General features: G+C 37.3%; 1 protein-coding gene across 2 annotated transcripts in view; it reads left to right on the forward strand.

Annotated features, from left to right (window-relative positions):
• Nucleotides 1-11663, forward strand: part of tle5 (TLE family member 5, transcriptional modulator) — a 35374-nt gene extending 23711 nt beyond the window's left edge. The window contains exons 4-7 of one of the 2 annotated variants that reach the window (XM_077534787.1): nucleotides 1214-1258; nucleotides 6461-6523; nucleotides 6952-7026; nucleotides 8357-11663. In XM_077534787.1, the coding sequence (XP_077390913.1) occupies nucleotides 1214-1258; nucleotides 6461-6523; nucleotides 6952-7026; nucleotides 8357-8584 (411 nt within the window). In that variant the 3' untranslated portion in view covers nucleotides 8585-11663. The remainder of the gene's footprint in view (nucleotides 1-1213; nucleotides 1259-6460; nucleotides 6524-6951; nucleotides 7027-8356) is intronic. The other variant, XM_077534788.1, reaches the window with a different exon arrangement.
• The last annotated feature ends 4433 nt before the right edge of the window (nucleotides 11664-16096 follow it).

Raw genomic sequence — 16096 nt, forward strand, 5'->3', positions numbered from 1 at the left:
TGTTTGGTGTGTTTGTTTTGTCGTCTCAGAGCCGGTCCCTCCCGCAGACTGAGTGAGTGATTAACTGGGTTTACGCCTAGAGGGTGGCCCTCTCATTAACACTCAGCACACACGCATACACGCACACAAACAAAATACAAGTGCATTGTCTATTGTCGCTCCTTTTCTTGTTCACTTCCTATTTGCTGTTTGTATCCGCTCATTTTTACCAAATTGCTGCCAGGATGTTGGCTGCTTAAATGATAATGACGTAGACGTCAGTTTGGATGACATCTCAAAATGGATGTTATGTATGGAGGACCATAATTGCCAAAATTCAAAGTAAATAAATGACTAAATAATAAATGACTAAAAGTGAAAAGAAAAACAGATTAAAAAAAAATATATAGAATTCGAAAATTACATCCAAAAAAATAAATATAAAAAATTCAAAATGAAATAAATGACTAAATAAATAAATAAATGACTAAAAGTGAAAATAAAAACTGATATAAATAAAATGTAATTCAAAAATTAAATACAAATGTATTTTTATATATATCTATATATCTATATATCTATATATATATATATATATATATATATATATATTTAATGGTCTTTTTATTTCCTTTATATTTATTTTTTTGATATATTTTTTAATTAGATTTTTATATCCGTTTTTATCCATCCATCCATCCATGGATTTCACTTTTATTTATTATTATTTTATTTATTATTTATGTATTTATTTAGTTATTTATTTTCATTTTTTTGCTTTTTTCTTTTGGTCCTCCATAGTTATGAGTCACCTGTTGGCCGATTTAGTTATGTATTTATTTATTTATTTATTTATTTATTTTTCGGGGGCAGCACAATCGCCATAGGATTGAAACATAAATATGAGCTGAAACTGTTTAATTTTTACGTTGTATTTAATTGTGCTTTATATACTGGTATATATTTTTGTACACTCTTACAATACTGTGGATTGTTATTTTTCTCAATTAAACACATTACAAAAATGTTCCTAGCGTTTTTTTTATGGGGCTGGAACACATTAATGCCTTTTCCATTTATTTCAATGATGAACGATGGCTTGAGCTCAGCGTGTTTTGAGTTATGAGTGTGGTCCTGGAATGAATTAACCTCATAAGTCAAGGTACCACTACATATCAAAATGCGTTTAACGCTATGCTAACGGAAGTTTCTGTCTCTTCATATTTCCATCTAGTACTATGAGATGTCCTACGGGCTCAACATTGAGATGCACAAACAGGTGAGTCATTGCTTCTGCTAACATTATCATCTTGGTTGGTATGCAATGTTGCTTTTGCAGAGAGGGAGAGATTAGAGTAACCGCTAACAAAGGAGTTGTGCCAACTCTTAAATATCCTCCCTCATTTGCATCCAACCACTAACCTTGTACTACTTTAAACTTATTTTAAACGCAGTTTAGATTTGTGACAAAAAAAAGTCATCATACAAGTGTCTACTTGTGCACGGTTACTTTACAAGCACAAAAGTACTTGTCACTTTTTTAAGAAAAATTTCGAGGCATATTTTCCCCGCCAAATATACAAGTTTTCCAGAAGAGAAATGGAAAGAAAATCTTTGTAAAACAGGGAACAGAGGTTTGAAGTGCTGAGCTGATTCATCATCTGCTTTGGCTCAACCTGCAGGAGTAATTTATGTTTTGGCTGCAGCAGGGAGAAGAGCGATCATGGACCTCATGCACTCCCTCAAAACACACATGCACACGGTATTATGATTGACGCCACATACTGGCAGGCATATGAGGAGAACCATGTCGGCTTTGACTAATGGACACATGCGAAGAAAGGCGGCCCCCGTGATTTAAACCCTTTCACGTGTTTGCATCCAGGTCGGATGTACAGGACTGTCAGGCATACACTTGTGTAGTAATTAATCACATTTAAAGGGACACTTGACTCATTGAACAATTTTCAGCAGTGAAAAGTTAATATTTTGTCCAGAATGAATTTGGTAACTTCATTATTTTTCATCTACAATTAATACCTTTAAAAAGTAATTTTTCTACTTGCTTTTTTGACTGATGACATCACCTGTGGTGAGGAAGTAGGCAACAGCCAATCTTGGCTCACCTGTTTTCTGAATTTGGTCAGTAAACTGAGCCGTGACTTCCTCAGCACAGGTGATGTCATCAACAGCCGACTCAAAGTTGAAAAATTACTTTTTAAAGGTATTAATTGTAGGGATGTAACGATATCCAAACATCACGATACGATATTATCACGATATGAAGCTTACGATACGATAATTATCACAATATTGTGGGGAGTTTGGCTAAATTTTAAAAAGGTCACAATATTGTAAAAAATGAGCTCATACTAAAAAAAAAAAAAAAAAGCACAATATTATATAATAATAATAATAATAATATATGGTTTATATATAATATAAACCACATACAATCTCTAATAACACCTATTGAGGCGCTTACTTGTTAATGCACGCACACATTGAGTTCCTCCACATACTGACTCGGTTCACAGGCATATTACGTTCCCCTTCATCTGACAATTAGTATAGATTTTAAACAAAGAAGGGCCAAAACATCCCTAATGAAAATTTAATTGCACTAAAAAAAACTAGCCACGAGAGGGAGCTAGAACTGCACAAATGGAAATCAGCCTGACATTTTTTAACAGATGTGCTGCTTTTAAATATTGTGAACATCACGACGACGATATTGTGGCAGTTTTAATATCGCAATATCACGATATCGCACTTATCGTTACATCACTAATTAATTGTACATGAAAGATAATAACCCCGTCTACTGCCCACAGGCAGCTGGGATAGGCTCCAGCACCCCCCGCAACCCTTGTGAGGCGCAAGCGGTTTAGGAAATTAATGGATGGATGCTGAAAACCTCAATGAGTCAAGTATCCCCTTAAATCGGCTTGCAATGTAGTGGAATGAAATTTCCGTATTCAGCTGGTTGGTAGGCTTTATTTTTTTATAGGTCGTCTCTGTACTGTGAAAAAAACATAATTCCATTTTTTCCACCCTAAATGTATAAAAAAATAAAATAAAATAGACATCAGTGTTTTTCACAAGACAGTAACGATGTGTATAATTTACATAATCGCATATTAAATCACAATGGTGGGGGATCACAATTCGATTATTTTTCAAAATCGTTCATCTCTAATATACACCCTGGCAGGGAAGCATGTGCTGCTGCATACATGTGCTCACTTGCCCGTGTGGTTTCTTTTGTTCTTTTATTTTGGGCTATGTCGTGTATGTGCACGAGTATATTGCAGATATCTGCGTGTCAGTGTGTGCGTGTGTGATTTCTTTGTGTGAGTGCAGAGAGGCGCTAGTTCCATTAGAGAGTTGAAATGGAAGGGGATGTGTGGAAACGAGCGTGGAGGAGCGTTCATGTCGAGGCCCATTGTGCGCCGACACTCCGCCCCCCCTCTCGCCACCTCTGACTCGATTTCCTTCCTCTCGTTCCTTCCCTCTTCATCGTCCTCCATTCACGAAAGGATTCTCTCTTTTCTCTTCCTTTCACGCCTCTTCTTTCTCTTTCTTTTCTTTTTTCGTAACAAGGCCAAGTCGAAGGTCGAGCTGGAAGTACTTTTACTGGTCTGTTCGATTTCGAGAAGATCTACTTGGAAATCAGATTTGTGCCGCTTTTATGAGACAATAGAAATGGAAATGTTCAGTTCTAGGTTCGCATGATGCACATGTGGGTAGGGATGCAACGACAAGGGCAATATCATGATTTCACATGATTAAAATTGCCATATCGTGGTCGTCACGTCACAACATTAAAGCAGCACATCTGTTAAAGAAGCGAGCTTGTATACCGTTTGTGCAGCTCTGGCACCCTCTGGTGGCTAGTTTATTAACGCAGTTTAATTTTAATTAGGAATGTTTTGCCCACTGCGGCGGCTAACACTATAAATAAATAAATAAATAAAAAATCATTGCTTTTGGCCCGCTTCAGCCAAACACAATATTTTGATATACATCAACTGATTGGGCCACTGAGCCAGACCACATGACAATGACATGGCCAAGCCTATTTCATCAGTCACATATTATTTATGTATTTATTTTGACTTTTTACGCAGTATCGTGAGCCAACGAGCGTGGAGGAGCGCCAATTGTGATAATTATCATATCATGAGGTTCATATCGTGATATTTATCTTATCGTGAGATTAGGATGTCGTTACATCCCTTTCATGTGGGCGGCATGTCTGCATCACAGTTCTAAGATTCGATGTTCGAATCTTGGCTCAGCTCTGAAAGTGTTGAATTTAGCGCACAAAATACTACAGGAGCCTTGACAATGTAAATCGTTAGCCCAATGGGACAATTGACTTGAAGTCAATTTAAAATTACTGTCACAATATGAATAATGTGTTTTTCTAAAGTCATCCCGATCATGGTTAGCTGGATTTCTTGTTTGATGATTTTTTTTTTTTTGTTTTTCCGAAAACTTTTTTTTTCTTTCTAATGATTCATAGCAATTATGCTAATAGGCTAGCAAATTGAACGAAACAGGCCATTCATAGCCTGCGGGTCATGTGACATTATATTGATAACTGCTTGAAATGAATTCAGTTTTCCATCATATTCAAATTTATTACGCTGCACGATGTGCATGTTGGAGTTAACGTGACTATACTTGAACATGTGTTCACTTTTGATCCCCCTTGTGAGCAGCTATATTTTTTACAGTCGTGGCTTGTTTAAATTGTCATAAAAAAAAAAAAGTAAAGGAGTCTCCGAGCAGAATTAACAATCCTTGAAGCGACGTGTCCGTCCAGCATTCGACGTCCGCTTTTCTTCTTTCCCGACTCGCACGATATTCCCGCTGTCAGCGAGACGAGGCGCCGAAACAACACTTGGAAGAAATGTGCCAGAGAACAACGAGCAGAAAAAGGGAGGGACAGGAGAACAAAGCTCGGGAAGATGACAGGGAGCTCAGATAAAAGCGTGGGGAAAAGTGGAATATTTGTTAGCGTGCGGCAAAGGCGCTTTCAACGATGTCTGTCTGTGCGTGCGCACGTGCGTGTGTGGGAGCCAAGCCGAGCGCCTGATTGGAGGCGGGAGTCGTGCGCCGCATGCCTAATGACTGCTACTCTCGCCTCATCTCGCCAACCGATTACGCCCTAACACCATTAGCGCTCATTTGCATATCTCGCTCGGATTGGGTGATTAGCAGCCAAATGTGATAATAGACCCGTGTGTGAGGACGATAGCAGGGATTGTGCACAATTAGTGTGTGTGTGGGTGTGCAAGAGAGAGTTTGAGAAGGTCGTACCTGCTGTTGCTCATACGAATGAGCATGTGCTTGGCATCACAAAATGGCTGTTTTCGTGTCTCGAGGGTATAAAGGTTAAATCCTGGGATAGCTTCTGTTTTTTTGTTTTTTTTTCCCTGCTTTTTAACACGTCCAATGAAAAGAACAACAACAACATTAAGGACAGTGGACTTGTGGTCTCGCATTTATGAGGTTCTGGTTCAAATCTCTGTTTTCATGTTTTGCACATGCTAACGTGTGTTTTCTCCAGGTACTTCATATTCCAAAAACATGCAGGTTAGGCATATTGAAGGCTCCAAATTGTCTATAGGTGTTTGTGAATGCTTGTTTACAGGACTTTCTATCATATAAATTTATACTCGTTATCTTGAAAAATGCCCTTTTTTGTCATTGTGAAGAATTTGGCTTTTTATCTGGGGGAAAAAAAAGTAAAAAAAAAAAAACTATCTTGGAATATCTATCCATCAATTCTCTGAGCTGCTTATCCTCGCCAGGGTTTCAGGCATGCTGGAACCTATCCCAGCTGTCGTTGGGTAAGAGGGCAAGATGTGAAAATAATGCTTTTTCTTTTTTTATCTTTAACGAATATGACCTTTCTGACCAAAAATTAAAAACAATTAAACTTTATTTACACAACTATTTTCATCTTACGGCTTTTTTTGTGTGGGGGTTTTTATCCTAGAAAGAATATGGCTTGTTCGGGAAAAAATAAATAAATCTTGAAATATTTCACTATTTTGAAAAATAAGATCTTTTTGTTGTAAGCAGCTAGCGCAAGAAGCTAGCATAGCAGTCTACATGTATGCTCCAAAATGTGTTCCTTATTCACGACTTGAGTCAACAAAAGATCCAAATTACATTTTAAATAGAATTGGTCAAGCTGAGGCTCTCAAGTCAACAGGAAAAGGAAGGAAAACAGGAAGTAGAAACTGGCTACAAATGTGATCCGAAAAAAATGTTTTGGTGAAGCAACATGTTGCCCATTGCTTCAGGATATTTTTGTATTCTTTGTTCCAAGTAACCTGTAAACAATTGTGATCACCTGATGGCTCCTGTTTTTGGTATAAGTGGGACCGCAGCTGTCGTGTTATTCACCAGAGCTTGCATAGCGTGTTTGTCTTTTAACAACAACATCTCCGCCTTTCCTCCACAGGCTGAGATTGTGAAGAGATTAAACGGGATCTGCGCACAAGTCCTCCCATACCTGTCTCAGGAGGTACACACAAACGCACGCACACGCAGATGGCCCTCGGGCCGAGACCTTTCACATCCGGGAGTGAGCTCACTCTCATTCCCACTACGTTACTTCTACACCGCACTGACCCCTTCCCTCGGTGTTCCCAGTTTCCCATCCCCACCTACTGTACATGTGTGTGTAATAATAAATAGCTGTGCGCTTCAGATAAGCCGTGTTCTTATCTATGTGGCCACCAGGGGGTTGACCATCACCCGTGACTTCACACCATCCATTCACTGATGTCACACCAGGCGCGTGTGTGCGTTTGCGTGCATGTGTGTGTGTGTTTGTGAATAGCTGAAAGGTGTCAGGGTCTGTATTTGGAAGATGGATATTGATCTAAGCCGTCCTCTCTTCTTTTCTTTCATTGTGTCCCTCCATTTAACGCCCCCCCCACCCGTGTGCAGCACCAGCAGCAGGTCCTGGCAGCCATCGAGAGGGCCAAGCAGGTCACCCCCCCAGAGATGAACTCCATCATAAGGGTACGATGATCCGGCACGCCCTGTGGGCTCGGTCATTGCTGTGATAACCCTTGCATGACCCTAGTCATGACAATATTAAAAGCAATACATATTTTTTTAAAAGTTGGGTTGATTTCCATTTGTGCAGTTGTAGCACTCTCTGGTGGCTAGTTTTGTTTTAGTGCAGTTTAATTTTCACTAGGCGTGTTTTGGCCCTTCTATGTTTAAAATCCACGCTAATGGTCAGGTGAAGGGGAACTTCAACATGTGTAGGAAGTGTGCTTGCATTAGCAATAGGGATAGACCGATTATCGGCACCGATATTCAGCATTTTGACAAATATCGGCATCGGCCATTTCGAAGAATCGATGATAGATCCATTAAATAAAAATAAAAAAAAGTGTTAACTTCAGGGAACTAATTTAAATGTAAATTAAAAAAAAAATATGTAAGTTTTCATTTTCATTTTTGCCGACCCTGGGAACTCTCCTCACCTTCTGTTTTTGTTTGAAATTAAAACTGAGAGATGTAAAAATATATGCATCAGATATTTTGAAATTTTGGAATACTTTGTTTCATGTAGAAAACCATTTGTTTTTATTTAACTTTTGAAAACATGTTCCTGCCCCTGGGAGATCCCAGAACTTGTTAGATTTAAAAACAAAACAAAACAAAAAAACAGTCCATTAACTAAGATTAAAAAAAAAAAAAAAATCCAAATATTTTACTAACCCTAAAACTTGCTCAATAAACATATGCTTTAAAAAAAAATTAAAAATTAAGAGCTGGAGTTTGTATTTTTTCCAGATTTTAATGCTAATATTTGCCCTTTTTTTAGTGAAAATGAATATCGGCTCCAAATATCGGTTATCGGTGTCCTTGACTACTAATAATCGGTATCGTATCGGTCCCGAAAAAACCATATCGGTCTATCTCTAATTAGCAAATAAGTGCCTCAATATATTTTATATATATATATATATATATATATATATATATATATATATATATATATATATATATATATATATATATAATATTTTTATTGCTGTATTGTACAAAAACAAAATATTGTTTTTTTTGTTTTTTTTTTCCCAAAACTGTCCTTTTTTAATTATCGTATCATGACCATATCATGATATCGTATCGTAATGTTTGGCTATCGTTACATCCCTGTTATTAACTAATTAATTTTAAAAAGTCCCTATCGCCCAGCCATGTTCGCAAGCCTTCCTTGTGTACTATTATGCATGATCCATTAACGCCGTAGCGTCGGTCGAGATGGCGATCTATCCCATTTGTGTGCACGTACTGACTGAGTCTAAGTGGCGTGCGCATGTGTTCTGTGTAGCAGCAGCTCCAGGCCCACCAGCTGTCTCAGCTCCAGGGCCTGGCTCTGCCCATGACCCCGCTGCCGCTGGGCCTGAGCCAGCCCAGCCTGCCCGCCGTCACCACCTCCTCCGGTCTCTTCTCGCTCTCCTCCCTGCTGGCCTCCCAGGCACAGCTGGCCAAGGAGGAGAAGGCCTCGCGCGACGCCGCCGACAGCCACCGCGAGGAGGACTGCGACAAGTCTGACTAAGCGGTGCCCCCCCCAGCCCCCCCCCCGCCCCCCTCTATCTGTCTATTCCTTTCTCTCCCTCTTGACGTTTCAACGTGGAGACTCCCGACTTCTCCACGGAGACAAAATGGCCTCCGAGCTTTTCACCAGACTTCCACTTTCTTCATCTTTTCATGTCTCTTTTTTTATTGAATGTTTTAATGATGACGCTTCATGCTCTTAATTCCTCCTTTTCTTCTTTACTCCTCCTGCCGCTTTTCTTCTTCTACCCACGTTTGTCACGACTGACTGCGTTCAAGGCTGCTGGGAAGTAGGAAATTGCTCCTTCTGAGGCATTCCACTGGAAAGTAAATAAACCATGAACAGGCATTTTAATGGCTCAATCCATCCTTGAATTGATTAATCATGTCTTGAAGTGAGTAAAAATGGATGTTGCACTATGGATTCCATTCCTAACAACATGCAGCTTCATTCAAGCCTCTAAATTTCATTCTACTACATTGCGATGTCAATTTGAATTAGCTAAATTGTTCAGATGTACTTTTCGTGCAGAACAACTTGTGATAAAAGCTAATACATCTCATTCGTATCATCTAATGTTTCATCTGTGGTCGGAAATGTGACTTTTCCCCAGTTTGCTTGAACGCAGCGGTCATGGTAAACATAGGAATTGTCTGTCTGGCCTATCAAACACACTTAAGTATCCTCTAAACTTTTTTTTTTTCCTGTAAGGATTGCATGTGTCTGCACATTTGAACTCCATTGCTAACCAAAACAGCAGCACCTACGGAAGCACGTCAACAACCGTGGAGTCAAAATGGGTTGTGTGTGTAATTGTTTCAATTCATAGACGCTATTGTCCACCCAGATGGACTTTAAAGAGTTAAGAGTGATCCTATTTCAAGTTGGTTGCTAATCAAAACAATGGCACCTACAGAGGAGTATTCAGCCTTCCCGTAAAAGGCAAATAAATAAGAAGTGAGTGTGTGGAAGAGTCTAGACCCTTAAATTGAAACGTACAAGGAGTATTAGGGTCACACTGGAGATACAATGACAATAGCATTTTTTCAACTTTAACTAAATTAAACTTTAAGATTATCATTTTTTTTTCTCTACAATTGTTGTTAGAAAATTGCTTAATTTTTATACTTATGTCTAAAAAAAAAATGCAGTTTGTGATATACTGTAATTTTGTTCTCTTAATACTATCACTTCTTTGTCAAGAGTGTTTTTCTCTCGAAAAATTCTGACATTTAATCTAAAAAAACCCCTCTTCATTTAAAGTTTTTTCTTCAAAAAAAAAATCTCATTTATTATCTTGAAATAGCCTATATCTGTGTTGTCACATAAAAACCTGATTTTATTGTGATATGGTGTATTTTTTGTTTCTAAACAAAATTATTATATTTTGTTGTTTTTCCACAGTTTTTTAAATTGACCATTCTCGTAATATTACAACTTTTCTTTCAAAAAATATCTGACAATCAATGTAAAAAAAAAACACATGAAAAAAATTGCTTATTCTATTGCTTATTATTTTTATTTTTTTTTTCTTGGAAAGATCTGACTTTTTATTTTGAATAAATATTATTATTATTATTATTGTTAAAAATAACGTTTTAATTTTATAAGATTGTGACCCAATTAAAAAAAAAAAACAACCTTCAGCCTCGCAGTACTTAAGTCATTTTGTTGATTTTTTTTAACTTTGTTAAAAAAAAAAAAAAAAAAATCCTTAGTCTTTAAAATCATGTTTGTTTGTTTTTTTTACTATGCCCAAATTTCATGTTATCAAAATATTATGACTTTTCTCTCAGATTTTTAATCTTTACTCTTGTAATGGCACCTGTTTTATTGTCGTCGTTTTCCCAAAAATATGACCACATGCTCGTATTTTATTTATTTTTTTTAATGACTTTTCATCTTGGAAAAAAATACTCCCCCCACCAAATGTGAAATTGTGCCCATTATATTTATTTTCTTTTAAAAATGTGACTTTCCATCCCTGAAAGACATTTTTCTTTTAATTTTTTCAAAAAATAAAATAATAATTTTAATTTTTTATTTTTTTTTCTATAAGGAAAAAAAAAGCACTTTTTATCTTATCTTCCCTAAGGTATGACATAACCTGACTTTTTTTTTTTTCTATCAGAAACATTGTTTTTCCGACTTTCTGATGTCTTTGTGGTCATTTGGTTTGTTCTTTTCAGTGTGGCCTTAATACCCCTGGGTGGCAAATGAAAGCGCCTCATTTATAGCTGTGTGTGTGTGTTAGACAGCAGGGGGTCTTGTGTGTATTCGCTGTCCAAACTACAGGACAAGAAGACACGCATGCGTTCCCCCTTGTGCGAGCGTGTTTATATACGTACAACTATAGCTTATCGGAATAATCCGTTTGTCTGCTTGTGAATGCAGCGCCTCATCCTCTGCCTCTTTTTCATGCTGTGCTCATTGTAGTGATGCCAACACGCCAATGCATGATTCACAGGGGAAGCATATTTGATTTTTTTTTTTTTTTTTTTTTTTGTGATCAGTGCACTTGTTTTTTTTTTCTATGTGTTTAATTGTAGTATATTTTAGTGGCATTACAGCCTGCCATAATGAAATCAAACCTCAGCTGTTGTTAAAAAAAAATGTACCCCACAAATGGCAGTCATAGATAATAATAATAAACATATTTTTCAGTGTGGCTCTCCTGGACAAACTCTGATGTATTAGTTCACATTAACGTACCCTTGGACATGCATAGAAAGCTTTATGTGTACATACAGTATATTCTGGATGGTTCTTGCTGTTTGGGGTGGGTGATATTTGACCCCTTTTCCTTTTCCCTCCTCTCATCCCGCGACTTTCTAGCTCATAGCGTGAAGCATTGTAAGCTTTGTAAGGTCTTTTTTTGTTTTTTAAACACTTATTTTGTGTATAATGTAAAACCTGAAAATGGAAATGTTTTGTGTCCTACATCATATCTACATTTAAACAACAACAACATCAAAAAACTATCAAAAAGTACAGCAGACATTTATGTGAAATAATATGAAATGTTGTGCAGTAAGGAAGGACTTCTGGTGCCTTACAAATAAAGTCAATCAAATCATAACCGGACTCGCTCGCGCTTTCTTTCACAGTCAAATAGAAGCCAGTACACTTCAATTCAATATTTTTTTTTTTTTTATAGTCATTGTGAAGTAATGTGATGGTTGATTTGAAGTTGATTAATCATTAATCATTGAGCTGGTAACCAAACGCATAAATTATTTAAATCTGAAATTGCCATGCTATTTAATGGGTGTTATATATAGCAACAAATATGAGAGCCCCATCAACATTTGAGTGACTGAAGTGATTGTTGTTCCCTGTACGTCCACTAGGAGGAGCTGTTGTTTCACCTCAAGCATCGTCAAAGGTAAAAGCATTCTCACACACACACCGATTTGCTGTTCCCTTGGCGGGCCACTGATGAAGGCTGTTCTGTTCTCAGCCTCGTGTGACCGCACCAACATGGCCGATTGACCTGTTAACACGGGCTTGTGATGCTCATGCGGGTTTTACCCTTTTACGATACAGTGTTTTGCTCCACCACCTTTTTGCAACGTACCTCACAACAGAGGGGGGTCACAAAAAAGTGGAAATTTCGAGAAATGGGTCAACAGTTTTACACGTGCTTTTAAAAAAAAAAAAAAAAAAAAGAGGGAGAGACGGAGAAAAAAAGTCACCACTGCAGTATAAGTAAATTAAATGTGTGTAAAATAAAAATCAGATTATTGAAACCATTTTTTTTTGTCTTGGAGAAAATACTATTCTTTATGATTGAAAAATACGACTTTTCGTCTCTCAAAAAAAACATCTAAAAAATTTAATCTAAGGCAACTTTTTATCCTGAAAATTCTTGAATTTTAATTAAAAAAAACAACAACACTTCTATTTAAAAAAAATACCACTTTTTTTTTCTTTTCTTTTTTTTTTAATCTCAAGGTTTTGACTGTTGTCTTGGGAAAAAAAACAGTCTAAAAATAAAATAATATATATATTAAATAATAAACTTTCTCTTAAAAGTAAGATTTTTTTTAGAAATAAGAGAATAAAAGATGACTCAAAATCAAGAAAAAAGGCAGCTTTTTATCTTGAAATTATATAACTTTAAAATACTTTTTAATCAATAAAAAATACCACTATCTTTGAAAAAAGTCTATCAATTAAGATCTTTCTATGTGCAAAAATAGGAATATATTTTGTGTACCTATATTTATGACTGTATTATTATTTACAAAAATACCCCTTTTATCGAGGAAAAAAAAAGTACTATTCATCTCAACTATTATTTTGAAAAAAATCACAACTTTTCTCAAAAGTATGATATATTTCTTCATCAAATAATACTATTTTCGAAAATATATCTGGTATTTTTTTTTTTTTTTTTTTTTTTTTTTTACTGTCCTAAAAATCAAAATTTGATTGGATTTTGTTTTTTATTTTGAAACACGTTTTTTTTCCCCCTCCAAAATATGACTTTATCTAAAAAAAATCTAAGACTTTTAAATGACGACAAAAAATGGTGTCTCGACTTTTTGTCCTGAAATTAAAATTGCCCATATTTTGACAACTTATTTATTGAAAGGATTACTTTTTACATAAAAGTCTTATTAGTAACTAACTTATCATATGATCAATACATCTTAATTCTCCCACCTTTACATGACCATTACTCAACGGAACTTTCCCAAAGCATCCTTGAGTAATGAACCACTTGTTGCGTCACCACATCCACCATCGTGTCCACCATCGGTGTAGTTGACACGATTTAAACCAAAAAGAGCAAAAATGAATGCACATGATTTAGTGCACATTGTGAAGCAGAGAGAGAGAATTGTGTTGCTTAATCATGATTGACTCATTCAGAGCGCACTCGTCTTCCATCCCTCCATCCTCACGCTTTCCTTGATTACGGAGGCCCGCTCCATCTCGCCGTCCTTCCTTCCATCGTCGCTCTCTCGTTCTGTCTGTCACCACACTGTGTGACTTGCCTCCCCTGATGGGAGCGCGTCACTCATCCTCTTCATCCATCCGTCCGTCCGTCCTTTCTTCCCTGACAGCACGTTACTCCCTCCCTCACTCCTTCATTCGCGCATGATTCATCTTTGTCACCTCAAAGCTTCCCTCAGTTCTTTTTTTTTTTTCCTCCCTAAAATGCTCCTGACGATGCGTTCGAGGCCATCTGTCATTGTCCGTTATCCAGTGTGCTTGTTTTCTTGTCTTTATATCGAAACAGCACTTTACTTTTTTCGTGTGGACATTTTTTCTTTACATGGACGTTTGAGCTCCGTTCGCCATTTTCAATGTTATTTGTACTTCGTGCTTGTGTGTGTGTACTTTTTTTTTTTAAATATCTTTAAGTGACACCAACCTTGACATCTAAACGGTCACTTCATGGCTTTTTTTTTTTTATCTGGACCAGGAAAATGCGAGGATGAGCTCCTTGTTTGATTGTGTGTGCGTGTTTTTGCCGGTGTGTGTCGGCCTCAGCTGGAGCAGCAGTCAGTGTTGACACAGCTCGTCTAATGCGGATGCTCCCGCTAATGCATCATGGGAAAGCGTCCTCTTGGCCTGCTTTTCTAATCTCCCAGTCTGTGCTCTCGGTACATATCCCCATAGCACCGCAAGAGTGTGTGTGTGTGTGTAGCAGCTGCTTCGCTGCAGCAGCAGGAAGCAGTGAAATCTCTCGCTCGCTCTCTCTCTCTCTCTCTCTGCATGTCCTTCCTCCTCTCCTCAACTGACCTTCTTCTTTTCTTCCTCACTCTCGCCCTCCTCCCATTGTCACGTTTTCATCTCCTTTCGATCTCTTGCAGTGACTCAAATCACTTAACAAGCAGCAGTTTATTGCCAGTTGAAGGTTGTTTTTTTTCGTCACAAAGAGAATTACACCATGTGTATTGTGTAACAACTTAATGCTAATGCTAGCACATAGTGGGGAAACCCCATAGACGTGGGATAACGATTAGCATCTACATTTGAACATAGCAACACATGTAGACTGGCAATTTGATCTTACTTAGTCTGCACACTGGACTGGTCGCCATGCAGCCTATTTGATCAAGTTGCATTTTTTGATGATTATTTGAACATGTACTGCAAGTCTTGTTTATTTTACTCTTCTATCTATCTATCTATCTATCTATCTATCTATCTATCTATCTATCTATCTATCTATCTGTCTATCTGTCTGTCTGTCTGTCTGTCTGTCTGTCTGTCCATCCATCTTTACATAATTAAAAGTCGTTTTTCCTGCCTATTAAAAAATGATTTTTTTTTTCAAAGTAATTTTTTTTGATGAGACATTTTTTTAAAAAGTTAATATTATTCTTATTATTTTTTTACAATATTAAAATGTTTTCTTTTTAAGATAGGCAGGAAAAAAATTAAAGACAATTTAAAAACAACATATTAAAAAAAAGTAATTTAAAAAAAGTTTTTTTTTTACCATTTTATTTTTATTTTTAAGTGTCTTTAAAAAAAAATATTTTTACAATATTAAAATATATTTTTTCCGAGATATTCTTACAAGATTAAAAAGCATTATTTATTTTTATTAGTTACGTGTATTTTTCCCTACATAAACAGATACGTTTTATCCCCCCAAAAGATAAAGATTATTTGTCCATCAGTTCTCTTTCATCAGGCAGAAAGTCATATCCCCCCCCAAAAAAAAAAAATCCAAGATAGTCATTTTTCCCAGGATTAAATGTAATATTTTTCATGACGAAAGTCCACCATTGGTGGACTTGGAATGCTCCAAACAGGCACACACGTTTGTGGGCTGGCCAAGACTGAGACTGTGTTGTTTGTGTTTCATCATCACGATCCTCATCACTAATTCATACACACGTTGCACGACCTTTATCCATCATCGTCAGCCCAAGTGTGAAAACACCTCCGGCTAACAGTCGTAACCAGGCCTCTTCCTTTTTTTTTTTTTTCCCCCCCCTGACAACGCAACAATCTTCTTTGCGTTACAGACATACAGACATATATTCTTTATCCTCTGCGAAAAACGCATATTTGCGCTTCACTGATGACTTGAGTGGAGTTAACTTGAAACCTCTTAACGACTGTATATATGTCTGTCTGTCTTCTACTGCCCCCAGGTGGTGAAGACTGGAACGTATTAATGACGTTTGCATTCATTTCAGTGGTCACGTGCCAACTCCAACTTGTATCTCAAGGTACTACTATTCCAGCTACACAACCTTGCACATGAACGAGCCAATTTTCCACGTGCGTCGTGTTGCGGTCGGCTCCCACTGAGCCTCGGCTAGTCCCGCCTTGCTTGCTTGCTTGTCTGTCTGCCGTGTAATTGAGGCGCTCCCCGCTGTCTCAATAGTGCGAAGGAGCGCCCGGCGTCATTTATCATCCCGTAATTGCAACGTGCGGAAAGCTGGTCAGTCATCAAGGTCCCAAATGATGAATGCGATGACTCGTGGGAGACTATTAAGCGCAGGTGATGGGGGAAATGGCGCATATTTTCGAATATATTGC

This window comes from Festucalex cinctus, chromosome 10 (genome assembly GCF_051991245.1).
Source record: "Festucalex cinctus isolate MCC-2025b chromosome 10, RoL_Fcin_1.0, whole genome shotgun sequence".
NCBI classification, from domain to species: Eukaryota; Metazoa; Chordata; class Actinopteri; order Syngnathiformes; family Syngnathidae; genus Festucalex; species Festucalex cinctus.